This window comes from Pteronotus mesoamericanus, unplaced genomic scaffold (genome assembly GCF_021234165.1).
Source record: "Pteronotus mesoamericanus isolate MK-2021 breed Mesoamerican mustached bat unplaced genomic scaffold, CSHL_Meso_final scaffold_408, whole genome shotgun sequence".
Taxonomy (NCBI): domain Eukaryota; kingdom Metazoa; phylum Chordata; class Mammalia; order Chiroptera; family Mormoopidae; genus Pteronotus; species Pteronotus mesoamericanus.
In genome coordinates, this window is record NW_026555315.1 from 2657862 (window position 1) to 2679566 (window position 21705).

General features: G+C 57.3%; 2 protein-coding genes across 3 annotated transcripts; one reads left to right on the forward strand and one right to left on the reverse strand.

The window, feature by feature from the left end:
- Window positions 1-619: 619 nt before the first annotated feature.
- On the reverse strand, window positions 620-14203 carry AFMID (arylformamidase). 2 transcript variants are annotated; one of them, XM_054593140.1, is made up of 11 exons: window positions 14139-14203; window positions 12421-12511; window positions 6120-6224; window positions 5992-6040; window positions 4830-4915; window positions 4663-4735; window positions 4391-4488; window positions 4026-4104; window positions 3801-3942; window positions 3527-3631; window positions 620-1462 (listed from the first exon to the last, which is right to left on the reverse strand). In XM_054593140.1, exons 1-11 carry the CDS (start codon window positions 14151-14153, stop codon window positions 1430-1432), a joined length of 876 nt encoding a protein of 291 aa, XP_054449115.1. In that variant the 5' UTR covers window positions 14154-14203; the 3' UTR covers window positions 620-1429. The 2 variants fall into 2 exon arrangements, with proteins under 2 accessions (XP_054449115.1, XP_054449114.1); XM_054593139.1 differs by having other exon boundaries at window positions 12358-12511.
- A 193-nt stretch (window positions 14204-14396) lies between these two features.
- On the forward strand, window positions 14397-21203 carry TK1 (thymidine kinase 1). The gene is made up of 7 exons (XM_054593146.1): window positions 14397-14551; window positions 14644-14675; window positions 15572-15682; window positions 17857-17950; window positions 19714-19803; window positions 20099-20218; window positions 20302-21203. Exons 1-7 carry the CDS (start codon window positions 14486-14488, stop codon window positions 20503-20505), a joined length of 717 nt encoding a protein of 238 aa, XP_054449121.1. The 5' UTR covers window positions 14397-14485; the 3' UTR covers window positions 20506-21203.
- The last annotated feature ends 502 nt before the right edge of the window (window positions 21204-21705 follow it).

A 21705-nucleotide genomic window follows, 5' to 3' on the forward strand; every position in this document is an offset into this window, starting at 1 on the left:
TCTTCAGTCAATGGCTAGAACTTTACGCTGCAGCATCCAGATTCTTACTCAATCATGCCGCTATTGAGGGGCCATTAAGTTTTTAGTTTCGTGCCATTATAAGTAATACTGCAATGAATACTTTCTATGAATATCCTTGTGTTCTGATGCTTTTGCTTCCAGGGGCTAGATTTCTAAGTGGGTTTCTAAGCTAATGTGCATTTAAAAGTTTAGCATTTAGCACCAGATTATTCTCCAAAAAGCTGCAGCAGGACTCATTGCCATCCGCCACAGCTATTTTCCTTGCCAGCACAAAATTTTTGCCAGTGTGTATTTCTGGCACACTTGTCTATTGAGATGTTTCTCCTTTCCCTATCAATTTTAAGTTCCTAGATATGTGACATTAGCCTTTTAGCTGTTAGGCGTGGCAACTTGCCATTTTACAGATGAGAAAGCCAAGGTCTGTGCAGCATGTGATGTCCGTAGAGGTCACAGAGGCCTGAGAGCTGTTACAACATTCAACTAAGTACATTTAAAGGTCTAATGGGCCTGATTAAATGATTCATGAATCCAACAGCATGGCAACTTACAGGAGTGAATGCTCGGGCGACTCATATGCCAAACAATGCGAAAATAGGCACAGGATATTTATTAGAAATCAGGAACAGAGATATTCCCAGGAGTTACACAAAATGGAAAGTTTTTAAAATTTTTTATTTATTTTTAGGGAGAGGGGAAGGAAGGGAGGAGAGGGAGAGAAATGTCAGTTGGCCACCCCTCACACGCCCCCAACTGGGGACCTGGCCCGCAACCCAGGCATGTGCCCTGATTGGGAACCGCACTGGTAATTTTTCTGCCGGTGGGACGATGCCGAACGCGCTGAGCCACACCAGTTGGGGCAGAAAATGGAAAGCTTTCATAGAAAGTAGGGCGGGACAACAAAATTCTCAAGGGGAAAACATTCATTGGAGGGTTCAGGGTGATGCGGCTTCTCATTGGCCGAGCTGCAGCATTTTCCATTGGTTGGGCTTGTGGTTGGACAAGACAATCTTCCTTCCTCCTGCCCAGGCAGTGAAGTAGATAGGCCCTCCCGTTGGAGGTGCGAGGTTAGTCTTTTCCTGTTTGGGGTAATTGACTGTGAATGGTAGGGTGCGAGACCTTTCTCTGCAGGCCTTCCGGGCTCCAGTTTCAGCTGAGGTTCTGAGCATCACACAGCATTGCACTGGGCTGGAAAGCGGCGCCTGGAGCCACTCAATCCAGACTGGGGCGCAGCCGCGGAGACCTGTCTATCTGCTCAGAGCAGTGGGAGGAATGGGCTCTTGCCAGGGTGGGTGGGCAAAGGGAGGCTTCCGGGCACCAGGGAAGTGGAGGCTGGAGGGAGGGAGGCGCTGTCAGGCCCTTCGGAGAAGACTTGCAAGCCGGGGGTGCACCAGTTGGGGTTCAGAGGCCATCAGCACTCCTGGAAGATTGTTTTCAAAATAATCTGCAACGGGAAGAAAAGACACAAGCCCCAGAATGGGAGAGGCTCTTGTGAGGATCCCTCCGAGGCACCTGATTGAAAAACCTGCGTTAGTGATCGCAGAAATGCAACTTGGGAGCCTTCCCTGGCTCCTGCGCGGACTCTTGTAATGACGCTCGCTCCCCGCCTGCGTAGACGTGCCTCCTGGTCGCTGCCCGAATAGGTATGACCCACGAGCCCACAAAGGCTTTGTTTTTAAGCAGTTGAAGAGAAATCCAAAAAAATATTGTTATGGGATCCATAAATATCACGTAAGATTGAAATGTCACGGGGGATCACTTTGTAAGTTACATGAATTGTCTAACCACGATGCTGTACGCCTGAAACATATAAAACAACATTGACTGCAACTGTCATTAAAAATAAAATTTTTTAAAATAATACAAAATTCAAATTTCAGCACCCATAAATAAAGGTTTACTGGGGCCCAGCCCCGTTCATTTGTTTACGAATCGTCAGCAGCAGCCTCCTACAGTTCAGCGCCGGGTGGTCCTGTAGGAGGCCCATGGCCCCCAAATCCTAACCTATTTATTGCCTAGGTTGTTCAAAAGATGTCATTTGGGGGGGGGTGTTTGTTTTTCCCAGTTAAAAAAAAAGTAGCACACACTCGTGGCAGACCGTGGAAATGGATTTGAAAAGGCACTCAGCACACCGCTGGCGAACAGCTCGCTTCCACCGCGCCCATGCGCCTCGAAGGGCCCGGCTGGCTGTGCGTTAGGCTGGGAACCGCTGGATTGGTTCTTTCAGTTCTTTCTCGTTTCTGCTCCCACATGTGAATCAACGTGACAGGTCCTAATTTTCACAAACTTCCTCTCATCGCCTGATGGGGCCGTAATGTAACCTCAGTGGGCATTTAGGTCGTCTCCAAGTTTTGAATGTGAATGAAGCTGCAGAGAGACTACCTTTGTGCATATCTGTGATTTTCCTGAAGACAGATTCCAGAAGCACCACGGGGTCAGCGGGTTTGGGCCACGTGGCTGGGGCAGCGCGAGCGCCCCGTGGCAGAGCTGGAGGGGGGGACGCCCCCGTGGCCTGCCCACTAGCACTGGGCGCCACCCAGAACTCGGACGGTGCTGGGGTGGGGATTCAGGTACATTTCTATGATCACTGATGCACATTAATCCTCCCCCATGTTTACCAACTATTTGTAATTCTTTTAAAACTGTCTCTGAGTCTTTGTTTTCCACTTATATTAGTTCTTAAAGAGAAATAAGATCTTCTTCCCTTTTTCTTAGACTTTATTTATTTTAAAAGAGCAGAAGGGAGAGAGAAAGGGAGGGAGAGAAACATCGATGTGTGGGAGAAACATCGATCGGTTGCCTCTCGCATGCCCCGCACTTGGGACCTGACCTTCAGCCCAGGCATGTGCCCGGAATGGGAATCGAACTGGCGACCTTTCCAGTCTCAGGCTGGCATTCAGCCCACTGAGCCACACCAACCAGGGCAGATCTTCTTACTTCTGGATTTGAAAGGGTTCTTGATGCAGTAAGGATGCTAATTACATGACTTAAAAGCCTGACGGGGTGGCAGCTGATTAAAAAGTGAAGCTAATCAGGGGCCCACTTGCCCAGGAAAAAAAAAAAGTAGTAACTTTTTTTCTGCCAGTTCTGGGGCACATGGTTTTCCCAATTTATCCTTTGACTTTAAAAGGATTTTCATATTAAAATTGTAATAAACATTTATACACCGAATTCACCCATCCTTTCCCACGTGGATGGGTTTGGCTTTTACGCTGAGACACAGACAGGCTAACACCGGCTTGTACCCGCCTCGCCCCGTCCACAGCCCCGTGCGGACCCCACTTGTGCGCCCAGGACAAGTCTCTGCACTTCGCCTGGGGCTGTTCTGGAGGGAGGTGATGCGTAGGACGCCGTATGGCACTTGGTTCCCTTCCATCGGGTCCCCCAACCTCCTGGACACCAAAAAACCCAGCAAAAGGGGCTCTTCAGCGCTGCCCGCCTCCCCGCCTCTCTTGCGTGTAGGGGCCACGCGGGACCCAGCCCGTCCACAGTGAAGGGACATGCCCACCTGGTTGAGCACGAATTCCTTCTGGGTTAGTTTCCAGATGATCTCAAAGTGGTCCACATCCTGGAGTTCTTCGAATGAGGCTTTCCACCCTCCTCGGCCCAGCGTCTGGGCAGAAGAAACGAGGAGGAGGACGCATGAGGCCACAGGGGAGGGGCGAGGGGCTCTCACTAAACATCTGCTAAGTGACTGATGGTCTTGGGGTCATTTGGGTGAAATAAGGATAAAGAGACAGCATGACCTCCACCTCCAGCCCCAAGCGGGGCGTTTGGGGCACCTTATAAAACTCCCTCGACTGCCGGCGGAATTCGGGGCTGTCGTGTTGGCCCACAATCACCAGCACGTGGCAGGCTGGACCAGCGAGCTGCGCGGGGGCCGCCTCCAGGAGCCGCTGCGGGCTGATCCTCCGTGCGTCCTCCCTGGTGCGGGCGTTGGGGGGCGGGTCAGCACAGAGGGGAGCCAGCGGCTCCAGGGCAGCGGGGGCAGGAGGAAGGTGACTCACACTGTCAGGAGAAGAGGGGCATTCTGAGAGGTGTGCACAATGGGCTCCAGGTCGTAGATCCCACTCACCAGGAAAAGGCCTGTGAAGGCGAAGCAGTCAGAGGGCCCCGTGCCACGCGGGGCCCTCACGCCACCCAGACGGGGCCTCACGCAGGCACCAGCGGGCGAGAGGAGGCCAGCCCGGGCTCGACGGCCAGAGGGGCAAGACCAGAGCCGGGGGCAGAGGAGAAGCCAACGGGTCCTGCCCCGCGGGCCCGGAGCCGCCAGGTCAAGCCGAGCCCACCTGCGGCGATGTCCAGCAGCTAGTGCAGGGCCTCGGGCCCGGGGGTGGGGGCTGCCCAGCCAGGCTGCGGTCCCCACAGAGACCTTTGAGGTTGGGCTTGACTCCATGTTCGGTCCAGTTAACCAGGAGCGTCATGGCGGCCAGGTGGGCTCCGGCTGAGTGTCCGCACAGGTAAATCCCCCTGGGACGGGGCAGAGCGAAAAGCCAGATTTCCACTCGGCTCCCCCGCAGCATCAGGCCAATATCAAGGAGCCCCAATCTGTCCTCTGCTCCACAGGCCAGAAGGGCAGCAGGAAGCTCCCGTCCCCCCTTCCTCTGCACCGTCGGACAGAAGGACACCCTGCGGGATATGCACCTGTTGCGTGGATACTGCCTCTGGATGAAGGCGATGCTCCGCGTCACCTGGTCTGTCATCTGGTCCAGGGTGCCTGCCCAGAGCGCAGGAGCTGGGTCCAGCTCTGCCGGAGGCGCCTCCCCCTCCACAGCCCAGCAGCACCCCAACCGGCAGGACCCCCCTCTTACCCTTGGGGGCAATGTCGTAAGCTACTATCACCACGGCCACTCCCTGGGCTGTCAGTGGGTTCACCATGAAGGCTGATGCGTCTTTACTGCAGAAAGAGACAAAGATGTGACAACGGCAGGCACCTTGGCCACCACACTGCTTCCGTGTCCTGTCCTCCCAGAGCGCTGCCCCTCGCCAACCCCGTGGGGTGTGAAGGAGGAGGGAGGCTCTGTCCTCGCCACATCGCACGCGAGCTACGGGACCTTGGGGACTTCATTTGAGCTCCAAGCCTAGCTTCCTCCTCGGTACAATTATGCCCTGTCCTTTAGGTGCTGCTTTGGAGAACTGAAGGCGACACTCACCTGGAAAAGGGTGAAGGCGCAATAAACTTATTAACGTGAACATGGGCAGGCGGGGGATCCCGCCACAGGCGCCTCCTCGGTCAGAGACAGGGAGCAAGTGTCCTTGAGGATCCCAAATGCCCATCTGCCTATCTTAGGGTGACCAGCTGTCCTGGTTGGCCCAGGACGTTCACTCTTTTGTCACCGCAAGGCCCATGTCCAGGAATCCACGCAGGGCCACGCGCCCTCAGACAGCGACCCGCTGTGACTTTCCCTTTGATTAGAGAGTGGACTGAACGTGCTTCTCACCGGGCACAGCGGGTCAAAGTGTCCCCGGAAAGATACGTCCGCAGCCTCACCCCTAGAACCTTTGAAAGGGACCTTGTTTGGAAATAGGGTCTTGGCAGATGTGATTAAGAATCTTGAGATGAGGTCACCATGAATGAGGACAGGCCCTAAACCCAATGACTGGTGACATTATAAGAGAAGAGGGAAGGAGATCTGAGACACAGACACACAAAGGCCACGTGAAGACAGAGGCTGAGTCTGGAGCGACACAGCCACAGCCGAGGAAGAAGATGACCAAGAGCCACCGGGAGCGGGAAGAGGCAGGGATGGGGCCTCCCCTAAGGCCTTTGGCGGGAGCGTGGCCCTATGGCACCTTGATCTCAGGTTCCCGGGCCCAGCACTGCAACAGAATACACTTCCCCTGTGGCAGGCCCCCCAGCTCCGCGCCACCCCGTGTGGGGTAATTTGCTGAGGCGGCTCTAGGAACAGGAAGCGCAGGGGCCAGGGAGAGATGACTCTCCCCGCGTCACTCCCCTCCTAGCTGCCAACCCACCTTCCACTCTGCCAGTATCCTCCGTGGACGAACACAAGGAAAGGCAGGGCTGCAAGAGAAGGCACAGGGCTGGGTTGCAGCAGGGCACCCCGCGGAGCTCGGCCCGGGGCTGCCCGCCTCCCGCTCACCTTCAGACCCTGCCTCCGGAAAGTAGACGTCCAGTTTATCCCCTTCTCCGTCTCCATAGGAGATGTTCAGCAGGCTCCTCCTGGTGGCCCGGGCCTTCTTGGTGGCTGTCTCGGAAGACAGACAAGCAGCTGTCGGCACAAGCTCAGGGAACAGCAATTCCTGTTATATTTCCAGTAGGAACCTTTTCGCTAAAAGCCCCTTGGGGTGGACGAGCTGGCTGCGGCGGTTGCATCCAGGGCCCCCTGCTGGGTTCCACGAGGATGTGCTTGCAAGCGGACCAGACTGGCCCGTCCAAGGGGCACCAACACTATCTGCTGACGTCTGCCCGTAAGTGAGCTTTCGGCTCTGAGAGGCGCACTTTGATCATGACCTCAGTACATACTCACTTCTGTGTGTGCTCTGGGAAGTACAAACTTTTCCAAGTATTTGGAAAGACAATATTCTAGGGAAACAAGATAATTACATAGATACCGAAACAATATAAGTATATATAATTGGACACCAAGATGGGAGAGGTCGGAGTGGCGGGAAAAGCGGCTGGCACTTGGGTCAGAAGAAGGCGGGAAGAGTATGGAAGGGAATGGTAAGGACTGTGTCTAAATACCACAGGCAAAGGTGGGGGTGGCAGGGACACCGCCTGTTCATGCTGCAGTGACAATGGTCCCAGGAGCCCTCCCAGGATTCACCGAAATCTGGCACTTGGTAAGCTCTGGGTAGCAACCGGGAAAGGGGTATCTAAGCCCAAGAACAGCTGATTTCTTCTATTGTCTTTCTTTCTTTCTCTTTCTTTCTTTCAGAGCGGGGAAGGGAGGGAGAAAGAGAGGGAGAGAAACATTGATGTGAGAGAAACATCAATCAGTTGCCTCTTGCACACCCCCACCAGGGACTGAACCTGCAACCCAGGCAGGTGCCCTGACCAGGAATTGAACTGGCGACCCTTTGCTTTTGGGGAAGATGCCCAACCTACTGAGCCACAGCAGTCAGGGCAAAGATCATATTTCTTGATGAATAAGTCTTTACTGATACATTTATTATAAAAATGATCAAATCAAGGTGCCAGCAGAACAGGCAGGAGGCGGGGCCCTCCCCCTGGGTGGCAGGGCGTGGCCTCTTGCCTGGCTCGCATGGCCTCGCCGTGCATGGAGCTCCCTCCCTCCCTTCCTGGGGAGGCGAGCGCTCCAGGGTCTCCTCTGATAACCCTCCGCAACCAGGACCCTACCTTTATGACCTCATTTGACCTCAATTACTTCCCGGGAGGCCCTGCCTCCAAATGCAGCCACGCTGGGGGACAGGGCTTCAACATGTGAATTTGGGGGGACACAGAGTCAGCCCCCACACTTCCCCAGTGGTCCCAGGGCTGCACAAAATCAAGTCCCCGCCGCTCACTGTCTCCCCGGGGGGCGGCCCTGACCGCCCAGACACCAACCTCCGCCACCCGCCTCCCTATCTTCCACGGCACATGCCCTCCTAACAGACCGGCACTGGCTTATGCCTCCTGTCATCTGCCTACCATTGCCCTCCCCCCGTTCTGAATCACAGAGCTACATGGGTGGGGGGCGGTCATTTGGCTCACGGATATGCCCCGTGCCCATAGATGACCAGCACGCTGAGGCAGCCAATAAATACTCATTGAACGGATCACTCAATGATGGACTGTCCACTGCTGAGAAGCGTCCGGGCTTGGCTGCCCCAGAAAGCCCGTGGCGAAGAGCCCCAGACACACAGGGACACACCCGTGAGCGAGGACGGCAGGGCGTGCTCTCGGCAGTGTAACTTCTGGATCAAAGGGACACGCACTTGTCATTTTCGAGGCCACTGCCCACGGCCCTCCGCGGGGGTCCGCCTCCCGCCAGCATGGTGGGACATGTCCTCGCCCGCCCGGGTGGTCAACAAAGCGGGGTCGTCACAAGGTTGCGACTTCGTTAACACGGGGTCCTTAGAGTACATGCGAGCTGCCTGATTCCTGTTGTGCCAAAACGAAGGAAGAGATCAAGAAATTCATGGTCTAACTTGAAGAGCAATTAAAACCAAGCAGCTGTAGGTGTCCACTGTCACGCACAAGTCTACGTCTCCCGGGCGTTAAAATCCTCCACGGACCCTGAGAAGAAGAAATCGCCTCTCTCTGGGAGGTGGCCCGGGGTTGGTGGTGGGCAGCTGGGGGCAGGGGCAGAGAACGAGGTGACCCACAGCCTCCCCCCCACCCACCCGCCGCGAGTGTGAGGGCTTCAATGAATAGACCTCATTGTAAACTTCCTTATCTGAAAAAGCGAACATTTGGCTTCTATCATGTACAACCCAAAGCTGCCTTACAGACAGAAACTGCAGGACCCAGAGGGGGGGTCCAGAGGCCCAACTGAGCACGAGCTAGACCGTTAGGGGCCGCAGCGGCCAGGGCTCCGAGACACCGGTGCCCGTGCGGGGCGCGGCGCCCGCCAGGCAGGCCGGAGGGCAAGCGTTCGCTCCAGGCACCGCAGCCCCTGAAGAAAAGGCCAGAGCCCGTCAGCCCCCCTCTAGTTAAGGACATGGTGAAATTATCAATGACTTTATTTTTAAGTCCTTTTCAGTGAGCTTCTTTTGTTCTAAAGAAAACAATGTTCTCTAAAAGCAGTCACCCACAGGGGGTGCAGAGCAGGGCTCCTCAGAGCTGGTCTGTGGACTCGGCACCCTGTTCGCCCCTGGTCCCCGATGAGCTTCCAACGCAGGGTTAGCGTCAGACTATACGCGGTTTGGTAGGACCGCTTAGTCAGCTGAAGTTAATAAGAAGAAATTAGAGTTTTCAAGCAAAAACTTGTAATGAATGTCCACAGCACCACTATTCACAATTGCCGAAGTGTGGAAAGAGCACGAATGTCCACCAACGGACGAACGGTTAAACAAATGTGGCCTGTCCGCACGGTGGGGTATCGCCGGGCCGCAGGAAGGAATGACGTGCTGGCACAGGCTGCCGCAGGGACGCACCGCCAGAGCGTCGTGCCAAGGGGAAGCAGCCAGGCACAAAGGACCGCATATGTACAGCTCCGTGTATATGAAATGTCCAGAATAGGCAAATCCACAAAGACAGGAGGCAGTTAGTGCCTGCCGCGGGTAGGGGGCGGGGGCAATGGGGACCCCTAACGTGTAGGGGTCTTTCTTTCGGGATGAGGAACACGTTTTGGAACTAGAGGGGATGGTTGCACAGCGTTGTGTATGCACTGATTACTACTAGTGAAGTGTTAAAATGGTTAGAATGTGTATTTTGTTATGGGCATTTTACCACAAGAAAACAAAACTGGGACTTGTATTTTTTGTCCCTTTGGTTTCCGCCTTTCATTTTTTTGAGTGCAATGGAAAGAGCCCAATCTTGTAGCTGCTGAAGGCTGGAAGGGGTCTGGGAAACTCTGTCAGTCGCGGAAGTTGTCAATCACAAGGTCCCACCCACCCCGCTGGTGATTGGTCCTCCTGGAGGGAGGCGTGGCTTGGAAGGCAGGTAGCTTCGAATTCAGGTGAGCAGATGAAGCTCCCGGAGACAGAAGGGCAGGACTGCCTTCCGATATATAAGTATCATACATATTACATCTATGAGAGTCTTGGTAAAACAAGTTTTAAGGGAAAGTAGTTCTTAAGATCCCTCTCTAGTCAAGGAACATGTATAAAGGACCCATGGACAAAGCCAAAGGGGGGTAGGATTGAGGGTGGGAGGTGGGGGTGGGTGGAGCAGGAGAAAGTGGGGGCAGGGAAATGGAAACAACTGAACTACGACAACAAAATCCCCCTCTGCTCTCAGCCCACGCTCCGCCCACAGTCCCCGTGCACCCAACCTGGGGGAGGCCAGCCTTTGACCGGGACAGGCGATCTGCTCAATAGCAGACACCAGCCCTGACTGCAAGTTGCTGTAAGGGTGAATACAAATCAAAAAAGGAAGAGTGTGCCTCCCTCAGGAAACTTACAGGTGATGGCAAATCCTTTCTCTACCCCTCGAAGGTGCGTGTAAATATTTTTCAAAGCTAACCGCGTCTCCAGCCAGTTTTACAACCTGGGACTGTTTTCTCACAGACCTGGCAGGCATCTAGCCATCTGGAGGTGAGGACATTAATTTCAGCCGGTGCCTGGCTCCAGGTTGCAAAACTGCCTCTTCTCATAAAGACATGGGGAGTTTTCTTTTTCCTCTGGACAAAGGCAATCAGCAAACACAGATGCTCACCTCAAGTGCCAGGTGGATTTAGGTTGGACTAGTGGGGCAGACGGTACGGTCAGGTCCTCGTGCTTGAGGACAGGTAGCCTTTCTCTTGAGCACAGGCTGGCTGTGGGGTGTACCTGCCTGGCTCTGTGAATGGGTGAGACTGCCTCCGGGTTTTGCCATCGCTGGCTGCCTGCCTGGGATGTTCATGATGGTTTGGCTTAATCTTTACCCAACAAAACAAGTTTTCCTTCTCTTTGTGGAGAGGTTTTCTGGCTTGGCAGATGACTTCGTCTTTTTTTTTTTTTTACCCTGCTTTATGTCCCTTTGCTATGTTTTGCTGCTTCCTGTCAGTTTAATTCCAATGAGGCAAGCTACAAGGTTACAGGCAGCGCTGATAAGGCCTGGGGAGCCCTGGCTGGTGTGGCTCAGTGGATTGAGTGCCGACCTGCAGCCAGGTCCCCAGTAGGGGACGCAAGAGAAGCAACGACACATTGATGTTTCCCTCTCTCTAAAAACAAATAACAAAACAAGATAATTCCTGGGGAGTTCTACCAGGAGATTCCAGGAGAGACCAGCTGGTGGGCACTCACTGATGTCACATGACTGTCCCCCCCCACCCCCCGGCCACATGCACACACATCACCGGCTCCACTCTCACCTGGAAGCTCACCCGGTGGAGACCATCAGTAGCTGCCTGAGCTTGGGCAACTTATTTAACCTCATCAAGCAGGGCCTGGACGAGGGGGTGGTGAGTGCAGTGCTCCCTTAGGGCACACCAGAACGCTCAGGCATGAAGACGGCCGGACGTTGGTGCCTCCCCCAGATTCCTATGTTGAAGCCCTACCCCCTAAGGTGGTGGTATTTGGAGGTGGCCCCTTTGGGCGGTGATCCGGGTTAGATGAGGTCATGAGGGTGGTGCCCCTGTCATGGGACAAGGGGCCTCATAAGAACAGGAGGAAAGGCCAGTACTCTCCTCTGTCCTCGCTGGAAGACCTGGAGAAGGCGGCTGTCTGCCAGGAAGAGAATACTTGCCAGGGCAACAAACTGGCTGGCTCCTTGACCTTGGACTTGGCTCTCAAGCCGTGAGAAACAGCTTCCTATTGTTTAAGCCACCCAGGGGGCGCCATTTTGTTATGGCAGCTTGAGCAGACCAATACAAAGATTAAGAAGATGTAAGAGCAATTTATACTTTTAAATAAAAATGAATGCCCCAAAGTCCACAATGAACAAAATGTCAACATTTTAAATAAAGACAGGCTCCGCCCCTGCACAGGCGTGGCTCTGCTCCCTAGCCCGGCCCTGGTGGAGACGGTCCTCCTCAGTGAAACGGACCCTTTATGCCTGCGGCACCGCCGGGCCAGCGGGAGCACCGGGAAAGGAAGCAAGTGCAACGTGAACTGAGAGCTGACCCCTGGCCTTACGGGGAGCGGCTCCTAAAGAGAGTCCCCGAGGGCAACGGCCGCACCATCATCTTAGCTCCTGCTCTTTATGAGTGACTCCCTTTCTCCACAGGGCTAGCTCTTCTTCAAAATAAGAAAGACACTCAGGCTTTTTACGAGCTCACGCGGGGTCACTGAACACTCAAATATTTACTGAGCAAATAGAAGTGTATTTGGCACAGAGCCGAGCACAGCAGGCACTCCGAAAGTCCAGGACGCAGCTCCACCCCCACCGGTCGGGAAGGCCTGGACGCAGGAATAAGCCCCACCAGCCAGCGCAGCCGGCTGGGCGATCTCGGGTTAGAGAGCCACGCCCCCGCCCCCTCCCCGGGGAGTTCTGTGCAGCCGGCTCACCCAAGGCAGGTCTGCCAACACCTGACTTTCCCGATTTTCCCGGCGGAGGGGAGAGACTGGCTGCGGCCTCACTCGCATGCATTCCCCGTGAAGCCCGTTCCTCGCGGCCAGCACGAGGGCTGCGCCCGGCGCCCGGCGGTAAAACCGCAGCGCGGCGCTCTGGAAACACAGGGCAGCGAGGGGGACTGACCTTGATGCTTCCCTAGGTCACAGATCTCCGCGACCTGGACTTTGGGAACTGCCCTGAGAGCCAGGCTGTGCGGCCGCTCCTCTCCCACCCCCCACCGTTCGGAATCACTGCCACACGCCAAAGTCCATCCAAAGCGGCCATGGACAGGTCCCCCGTACCCTCGTTTCCCATCTCGGAGTAGGTCTTCTGGGCTTCCTCCGCTCCCAGTCGGACCACCCACATGCTGGGCGAGTACTGCTTCTCCAGCTCCTGCAGGGCACAGGCGCAGGATCCGTTAATCCCCCGCTCTCCACGCAGAGCGTGCCGCCCCCCGCGTGCCAGGGTGCGCCTCTGCCTCGGGGAGCCCCCCGCTGCGCCCAATCTCGGACGCTCTCGCAGATGCCCTCGGCTTCCTCCAAGCCCTTCCCATCTCCAGCCTGCGCCCCTCCCCACCGCACCCCTTCCAAGTAATGAGGTGCTTCAGGTACAACAATGCAGATGCTCTGAGATCCGTGGTCTACAGCGACAACCATGTCTTTAAGCCGCAAACAGCCTTAGAGCGAAGATGAGGCCCTGCCAATGTGTCCCGATTAACTCAGACCTCAGGAGGCAGGGAGCTGGGGTGGCCACTGTGGAGAAGGTGACCTGCAGCTGATGTTCCCTGAAAGGGTACACAGAAGGACACAGCGCAGTTGAAGGCCCAGGGGCGATAAGGAAGGAATGGAGGGTCAGTCTGGAAGTGTTGACCTGCGAGAGTGCGGAAACACAGAGAGGCAAGGCTGGGAGGCTGCAGCTGGAGAACAGAGGGTCTGGAATGTCAGGCTAAGATGTTCAGACTTAATGCAGAAAGTAACAAGGAACAGGGACTTGGAGAAAGGGCACAAAGGCCAGGGAGAACGGGTAAAAGCCGGTGATTTGGCTGGGAGATTTGAAGGCGGTTTTGGGCTCAGGAGTCAGACGGGCTGAGCCCTATCCAAGCTCCATCAGCTACAGGCTGTTCTGCCCTGGGTAACCTGGCACCTCTGGGGCTCCATTCCTTCACATGTGTGACAGGCACGAACAGCAGCCTCACAAGGCTCAAGATAGAAGGCACGTAAACCAAGCAAAAGTAACCCCTCAAATGTGCATTACCTCCTCTTCCTGGCGAACAGGGTTCTTGGCCAGGGTTCTTCGGATCTGTACAGTCTGCCTGTAGCATGCTTCTAGTCATGCCTGGCACACTCTGTGACTGTATCATCTTTATCACTATTATTTATCATAATGGTATTGCAATGGATTTCTGATAGTGCTCTGATATTGTAGGGATGTGTGTGTGTGTGTGCGTGCACGCGTGCGCGTCTGTGGGTCAGAGACAGACAATGGGATTTCTTAGGGCCAGAACCGTAACTTGCATCGGATCCTCCGATGCATCCATGGCCAGAAAAAGAACCACTGCCTAAAATGCAGGGAAACGAGTTAGGGGTGATAATGGAAAGACAGCCCTAACAGGGGTTTTCCGCAGGTTGTTTCTAACCCTCACCAGCACCCAGCCATAAACAACGGCCTTGCCACAATCGTTCAGCGTCTGGCACCACCTACACACTCATTGCATAACCTCAGGCCCTGGTCCAGAAACCCCCACAACCCCCCGAACTCCTGGAGCTTATGGATATTCACGTAGCCAGGGCTTCAGTTTTCTCTACCCTTCAAGTTAGGCTCACAGGCTCACAAAAGCCTGCCTGCGGTGGCATCACAGGGCGACACCACGGCACTGGAGCTCTCGGTAGCGGGCACACAATAGGCACTCAACGGCGCCCAAGGCAGCGGTCTAGAGGGCTTCTAAGCTTTCTTCTTAGACCTCCCACCTAATAATCTCTGAGTTGCGCTCAGCCTCAGCCTCTCCCAGCAAGCCGCCTACCTCTTTAGACATCATCCCCCGCGCTACCCTTCCCGGACGCGTCCAACCCGACGTTTCCGGAGAAGCCGTCTGACGCCCCGCGAGCGCACCCGGCGCGGGGCGGGGCTGGGCGGGGCTAGGCTCAGGTCCCGCCCCCGAACCCCGGCTTGGCGTTCGCAGAACCGCGCGCGGGTCCCGGATCCCGCCCACTACGCGGACAAGCTGAGGCTAAAATCTCCCGCCAGTTCCGCGGCCGCGCGGCGATTGGTCCGCGCGCGGGGTATAAACCTGGGCGCGCGGGAACCGGCGCGAGTTTCCGCTGCAGTGGTCGTAAGGGTTTTCTATCCTGCGAGCTTCCTGGAGGCGCTATGAGCTGCGTCACCTTGCCCACCGTGCTGCCCGTCTCCCCCAGCAAGACCCGGGGACAGATCCAGGTACGAGCGCCGCGGTGGGGGTCCCTGCAGGCGCCTGTGCCCCGGCATCCGTGCGCAGCGGGCTCCCAAAGTGACCTCTCCTTCTCTCCTAGGTGATCCTCGGTCCTATGTTCTCAGGAAAAAGGTAATGGCCTCTTGGGGCGGAGGGGTGGTCCGGGACCAACTTCTCTCCCTCCTGCCCCCCACCCCGGGACCCAGCCCTCCTGCCCTGGCGCCCCTGGCGGAGTCCCCCCTCTAGCACAGCCCCCAGACCCCACTGCCAGACCTTGAGCCCCCGCCCTGGAGCCTTCCCTTCCAGGAAGCCGCTCCTCCCGCCGCCCAGGTCAAATCCTCCTTCCTGAGCTGGTCCAGGCGCTGCTACAGTTTCGCCCCCACTCTTGGAAAGGGGTGTCCAGGTCTTAAAGATCGCGTGCCCCGGGGGCCAGGCCTGGGGATGCCTCCTTGCAGGGAGGCTGTCTCCTTAGATGGTCAGGGAACTTACTTTCCACACCGAGGAGTCAAGCTTACGAGGCGGGGCTTTGAGCCCCTAAGTGACTCCCTGGCCCTTTTGCCTATGGCCCTAGGGGAATGCTGCAGCCCAAACCCCTGGCCCAGGGCGGGCTCTTGGACAGGAAGCGCAGTGCTTCCCTGGCGACACAAAAAGGGTTTGTGACCTAGGTTCTGGCTGCAAAGAACTCTCAGGAGGAGGTCATTCTGGAATGCATCTTGGACCCCTCCTCTCTGCCAGTGGCCTTTGCCTGGGCCCACCCCACCCTATCCCTGAGAAGCTCGCCCCCGCAGCCTCTCCCCAGACCCCTCAGGGCCAGGCCTCGCCGCCAGGCTCCCCGTGCTACAGGGCACGGGTGACATCCCTCTCAGGTCTGGGCTGGTCTCAGAGCAGGGCCCTCTCCACTGCACGTCTGTCCCATGCTTCACCCCGCGGACGTCTGTAAGCCCCCAGCAGGTGGTGGGGAGCCCAGTGTGGGCGGCTGGGTCCTGCTCGCCTGTCCGTAGGCCTTATCTGCCTCCCTGCCTTTGCAGCACGGAGCTCATGAGACGGGTCCAGCGCTTCCAGATCGCCCAGTACAAGTGCTTGGTGATCAAATATGCCAAAGACACGCGGTACAGCAACATGTTCTCCACGCACGACCGGTCAGTTCCTGTCCTTCTTTCCCCAGAGGCCCTCTGAAAATTGCTAAGGCACAGGAAGCGCTGTCCGAGCTCCTTAGTGGCAGCGGTTCAGAGGGCTGGCCCCGGCGCTGGGTGTTCAGATGAGCAGACTTTCCAGGCTGCTCAATGAGGGAGCCCAGGACTCGGCCTTTCAGGGGTTTCCAGCCCGAGGGTCCTTAGCCAGGGGCGATGTTGCCCCCTCCGAGTCCGTTTAGCAATGTCTGGCGATGTTTCTCGTTTTCACAACTGGAGGGAGGGGTGCACGCTTCTGGCATCCAGGGGGCAGAGGCCAGGGATGCTGCTGAGCACCCTGCAACGCAGAGGACGGCCTGCAACGCAGGCCGACCCACCCCTGTTGTCGGGAGCACCTGCCAAGACCGACAGCCCGGCTCTGGAGCTTTCACCTCTGCGGAGGTTGCAAGCTGGTTCTGATCAGCCTGCGCGTTGGTTCCTGTTTAACTTTTCCGCTGGCTTGTCCTCGCGGACTCCCTGTGGCCGTGTGGCCTCCTTGCACCCGTGTTATGTTCATCTGCCTGCGTCCGGGTCGCATTTCAGCCTGCCACCCGAGGTCGGGGTTAAATTTAGTGTCCCTCTGCCTCCTCCCTGGCAGCAGACCGGGGCCTGGTGCTTGGGCCGAGTCGCTCCTTTTTCGCCGCCCGCCCCCCGCCCCCCGCTTGTCTGCCTGAGCCCCCAGCAGCCAGGCCATGTGTGGAAGCGTGGGCTTTCGGAGGCTGGGCGGGCAGTGGGCGTGGAGTTAAGTGTCCGGAATTAGAGTGACGTTTCAGGCCATGCCATCTGATGCAGGTCTGCTGATTCCTCCTGGTTTGCTTCCTTGGCTCTAAAATGCGGTGACCGCTGCAGAGGACGGGGGTGCGTCCAGGGAGGACACTACGAGCGGAGGAGACAACATTGTAGTCATTAGGAGTCCGGTCTCTGGAGCCGACCCGGCCGGATCAGGGTTAAATCCCCGCTGGCTGAGGGTTAGGATCCCAACTTGGGCTGTAGGGGGGGTGACCGAGGGCTCGTTGGTCTTGTGACAAAGCTCCCAGACACTGCCCTTGCTGCTGCTGGGACTGGCTTGCTGCCTGCCCAAGCTCTGCTTTTCTGTTTCAGGAGCGGGGGTGGGGGAGCAGATTTAAAATGCACAGAACAGTAGGATGATGGCAAGACAATAGCTAAGCTGTAGAGGGCTTTTTTTTTTATGAGTACAGCTGCGAACTGCTGAGCCTTCAGGACACGGCCGGCTCCTCTGAAGGCCGGCCCAGGAGCAGGCAAAAATGGAAACAGAAAGTGCCGTTGTAGACACACACTTACTTAAAAAGAGAACAAAGCAGCATCCCTCTCCCAGAAGGCCCTGGCTTCTGGGAGAGGGGCGGGCAGTCCAGGGCGTTCTTGAACGCACCGGAACATTCCCACATGCTGCCCTTCACAATGCTGGGTAGGGCTGTCCCCCAGGACACACGAGGCAGCGGATGGAATCCCGGCTCAGCCAGCTGACCACTGTGGTCACAGAGAAGTCCCTTCATGGGCTGGGGGAGCCAAGTGCAGGAAGTTCTCCCGGGTCATCGCCCTGCCGTTGGGACCCGGGCTGAGCTCCGCCCGGGCATGCAGGACTCAGCCAGCATCCGGTGCCAGTGGCCTGCCCAGGGCCATGTCCCGGCTTTTGGGGGGCCCTGGGCTCTTTGCCTTCGTGGGTCGCTTCCTCCATCCAAAGAAAAAAATACAACAGTGTGTTTCATGGCTGCATTGTTATGAAGACACACGTACTGCAAGGCTGAGTTATGTTTATTCTGGTTTTTAAACAATTGAAACATTTTGCTGGCCCCTAAAAATACCGCAGGCCCTGGACCCTGCCTGGCGGGGTCACTTGCCTGCCCTGGGTGCTGGGCCGAAGCAGAGGCAAGAGAGCTTGATGTTGGTCGCCTCGGCGTGGCTAATCTCTAGTCCTGAGCTCGAGGTGGAGCGGCCACTGGTATCGAATCGCAGGTTTCCCGCATGAGGGCTGTGGCTCTCCTGGTACCTCCCCACAGCAGGCACCAACTTCCCGAGCTCTAGGCAGGCACGACAGCCCGCCTTGCCGGCAGAGGTGGCCGCCAGCGCCAGCCCCTGCCTTCTCACCTCGCCTGCTCACGCTCTGGCTTCCCCCCCGTCCCCAGGAGCACCATGGAGGCGCTGCCCGCCTGCCTACTCCGGGACGTGACCCAGGAGGCGCTGGGTGTGGACGTCATAGGCATCGACGAAGGGCAGTTCGTAAGTGGGCTTGTCCTGGCCTCGGTCTTCCCCTGAACCCCCCGACAGCCCCCTTTTCTCATCCTTGTTTTCTTCTCTGGGTTAAGCTGGGCAGCCAACAGTAGGTTAACCATTTGCCCTTGTTCTTATGGAAAAAGCATGAGCACACCTGTAGTTAATGAGAAGGTCACGGCCCCCCACCACGTACTGTCCCAGGCAGGTCCAAGGTCCGCTCTCAGTACAGCATGTCCCGCAGGGGTGTCCAAGGTTCTCCTGCTTCGTACTCTGTGCATCTTCTGTGAACACGCACGGCCTCGCCGCTTCCGGTGAGAGGGTGGAGCCAGGACCGCTTTGGTCTGCCTCTGCCACGTGTTCCTGAGGACTGTGTTCCATTCCAGGGGTTTCTGGTTCGCTCCTTTTTCATATTTGCTACTCATCTGTATGTAACAATTCATGTATTTCGCTTAATTGATGCTGTTGCGCACACAGCCTGTTCCGACTGCATTTTTCTTCCCCTCCTCCCGTGGCTGACGTCTGCGCTGTGTTTATTAGCTGCTCGTATTTCTCCTTTGCAAGTCGCCTTTTAAAGGCTCACACCCATTTTTCCCTTGGTCTGTCCTGTGTCCCAGGGGGCATGATAGACCCGGTGTTGCCCGGTCACATGCTGTAAATATTTCTTCTCTGTTCATTGACTGTTGGATTTTGTCAGGCATTTCATTTAATCTTTTATTCTTTGCCGTTGATGTTTCACCGTCACATCCTTCACTCCTGTCCCTTGGTTAACTCTGTGGCTTCAATGCCAGCATGACAGCCAGGAAGCCGAGCCAGTGGTCGTTCGGCTGCCACCTCGGCCGGCCAGCTCTTGACAAGATGGTGGCGGAGGTGCAAACCTCCTCCAGGCCTCCGACCTCCCCCGCGGGGTCTCTCCGCCATCAGACCTTGTTCTGGAAGCCGCGCCCTGCCGGTCCCGGGGGTGCAGAACCGGCCCAGGAGCCCCAGTGGGCAGACTCCTCCTTTCCTACCTGGATTCCGTACTGCAGTTACTCTCTTCCAGGGAAGCCCTGGATTTACCCAGTGCTTTGCAGTTCCGCCTTAAATGGCACCTGTGCTAATGTGCCCGGGCTGCCACGGCAGGCACCACGGCCTGGGAAGCGGCAGCAGCGGGAGCCTGTTCGCTGACTGGAGTCCGCAGTCGGGGTGGGGGGGCCAGGGCTGGCTTGGGCCGAGGCTGTGAGAGGGGTTGCCTGCAGGCCTCTTCCCTGTCTTCACATCAGCGTTCCTGTGTACGTGTCTCTGTCCACATTTCCCTGCTAAGCTAATCTGTCTCCAGAGAAGGTCACACTTGAGATAGTGGGGATTAGGATTTTAACATCAATTTAGGGGGGCCAAGAAGGGACCCAGTGCAACCCATAACATAACCTATAAAACTAATGGCAGTAAATGCCAGTACAGGGGTTACCAGCGGACATCTGGAGGCGCAGCAGATGCCTGGGTGGCTCCCTCCTCACCTCTGCTGACTCAGGAACCCCCTGCTGGCAGCCAGGGTGCCCTGTTCTGTGGAGGGGGTTGCCATGGGAATGGAACACAGCTTTCCAGTAGAAGAACCTGCTTTCTGTGGGCATCAGCGTTGTGAGTGGGAGGCCCCTCCTTGTGTCCCCAGAGGCTGGTGTGGGGAGTACCCGTGTCCTGGCAGCTCAGTGTGGCTAGGGCTTCCCAGTGGCTCCCGGAAGCTGCTGCTCCGGGTGGGGGCTCACCCTCTCCTCTCCCCCTCCCACACCCTCCAGTTCCCTGACATCGTGGAGTTCAGCGAGGCCATGGCCAACGAGGGGAAGACGGTGATAGTGGCTGCCCTGGACGGGACCTTCCAGAGGAAGGTGAGGGGCAGGTCCTGTGTGGGAGCTGGGAGGGAGGAAGGGGCCTGGGCAGGCTCAGGGCCGTGCACAGCGAGGGGCAGCCCAGTGGGCCCTTCCCCATCTCAGGGAGGCGCTCCCTCGCTGGGGGACCGGACTTTGCTGGAGCCCAGGCGGGCGGACGAGCGGACCCAGCAGTGAGTCCACCACAGATCGGTTGCCAGGAGTCCGTGCTTGCGAATGGAGGGGGGAGGGTGGGTTCCCAGGACACACCGGCGGGCGAGGTGAGGGTGCACCTGCTGCCTCTCCCCACCCGCAGGCTTTCGGAGCCATCCTGAACCTGGTGCCGCTGGCCGAGAGCGTGGTGAAGCTGAACGCCGTGTGCATGGAGTGCTTCCGAGAGGCCGCCTACACCAAGCGCCTGGGCATGGAGAAGGAGGTAGCCGCCACCCCATTTCTGGGGGGCGGGGACCGGAGGTGCCGCGCCCGCTCAGTCCAGGCCTTTTGTGTCCCCTGGGCCAGGTCGAGGTGATTGGAGGAAAAGACAAATACCACGCCGTGTGTCGCCTCTGCTACTTCCGGAAGGCTTCGGGTCAGCTGGATGGGCTGGACTGCAAGGAGGACAAGGAGAACCGCCCCGCGCTGGGGAAGCCGGTGGAGGCCAAGCTCGGGGAGGTGGCGGGGACCAGGAAGCCGCTGGCCCCTCATCGGATCCCGGCCAACTGAACCTGGGGCCGCTGGCGCCCCCTGGCGGACGCCGGCGCCCCGCCCTCCCGGCGAAGGAAGTCAGAGGAGGAAGTTCCTGCGGCCGCGGAGGTTTCACTGGCTGCGGGAATTTCTGCGTCTGCAGGGCCCGTGCCTGGCTGGTGCCCTGCAGTGCCGGTTCCCTCCTTGCCTGCCCGCTGGCCTTTCTCGGTTCCCTTCCCGGATGCCGGTCCACTGACGAGCCACCCGGGGCTGGCACAGGCCCTGCGCTGAGGCTCGGATCCTGGCCATGGCAGACACCGCTGCTTCTCCTTTGGGGTGAGGGGCGGGCCGCATGCTGTTGGTGACATCAGCGCTGCTGGCTTCCTCCCCCCTGTGGCTTTCACTGTTGAGTTTCTGTTCTCACTGGCAAGTCCAGTGTCAGCAGCTCTGGCTCAGCACCGAGCCTCTTTCCACACGAAGGTTCCCGTCCCCCTGCCTGGGGTGGGCCCTGGCCTTTGAGGACGGCTGGACTTGTGCCTTTTTGCTTACCTCTTGGCTGAAAGTCCTTCTTACTCTGGTGATCATTTTCTCCAGAGTGACAGCTTTTGCATGAGTGCCACCCCGCGGGGGCTCAGGTCCCAGGGGTGTGCTTGCCTTGTAAGGGGGAAGGCAGGGGTACCTGGGGACAGGGTCCCTAATACTTATGTTAAAGTGCATAAAATTTGAAACATTAAAATGGACTGGTTGGTGGACGCACATTTCTCTTTAAGCACCTGGAATTCCCCGGGTGCACTGTGGACATGTGATTTGTTGCGGGTTCCTTCCCAGATCTGTTTCTCATAACCCCTGCTCTTAGCCAGACCCTTTCTGAGAAATGATGGCGATGCACATCCTAAGAAGAATGTCCGCCTGTTCTTCCGTCTAGATGGGTTTCAGGACAAAACGGGTGAACACAGGAGCCTGGGGCCCAGATTGGGAAGAGGCGGCGGCAGTGCTCAGTGCAGCCAGCTGGGGCTGCAGCGTCAGGTTCTGTTTGTGAAACAGACACTTGACAATTCAGGAGCCAAGAAAACGAGCTCAGCTATGGCCAGGAGGCACACGGGGAGGCCAGAACCCATGGGGGTGGGGGCGGGGGCAGCCGTGGCCGCGGATGGGCTCCGGCCTGGTCGGGCCCAGGCTGCCCAAAGGTGTGCGGTGGCGAGCGGCTGTTACCCGAGCGCTGCTCATTACTCAGAATTT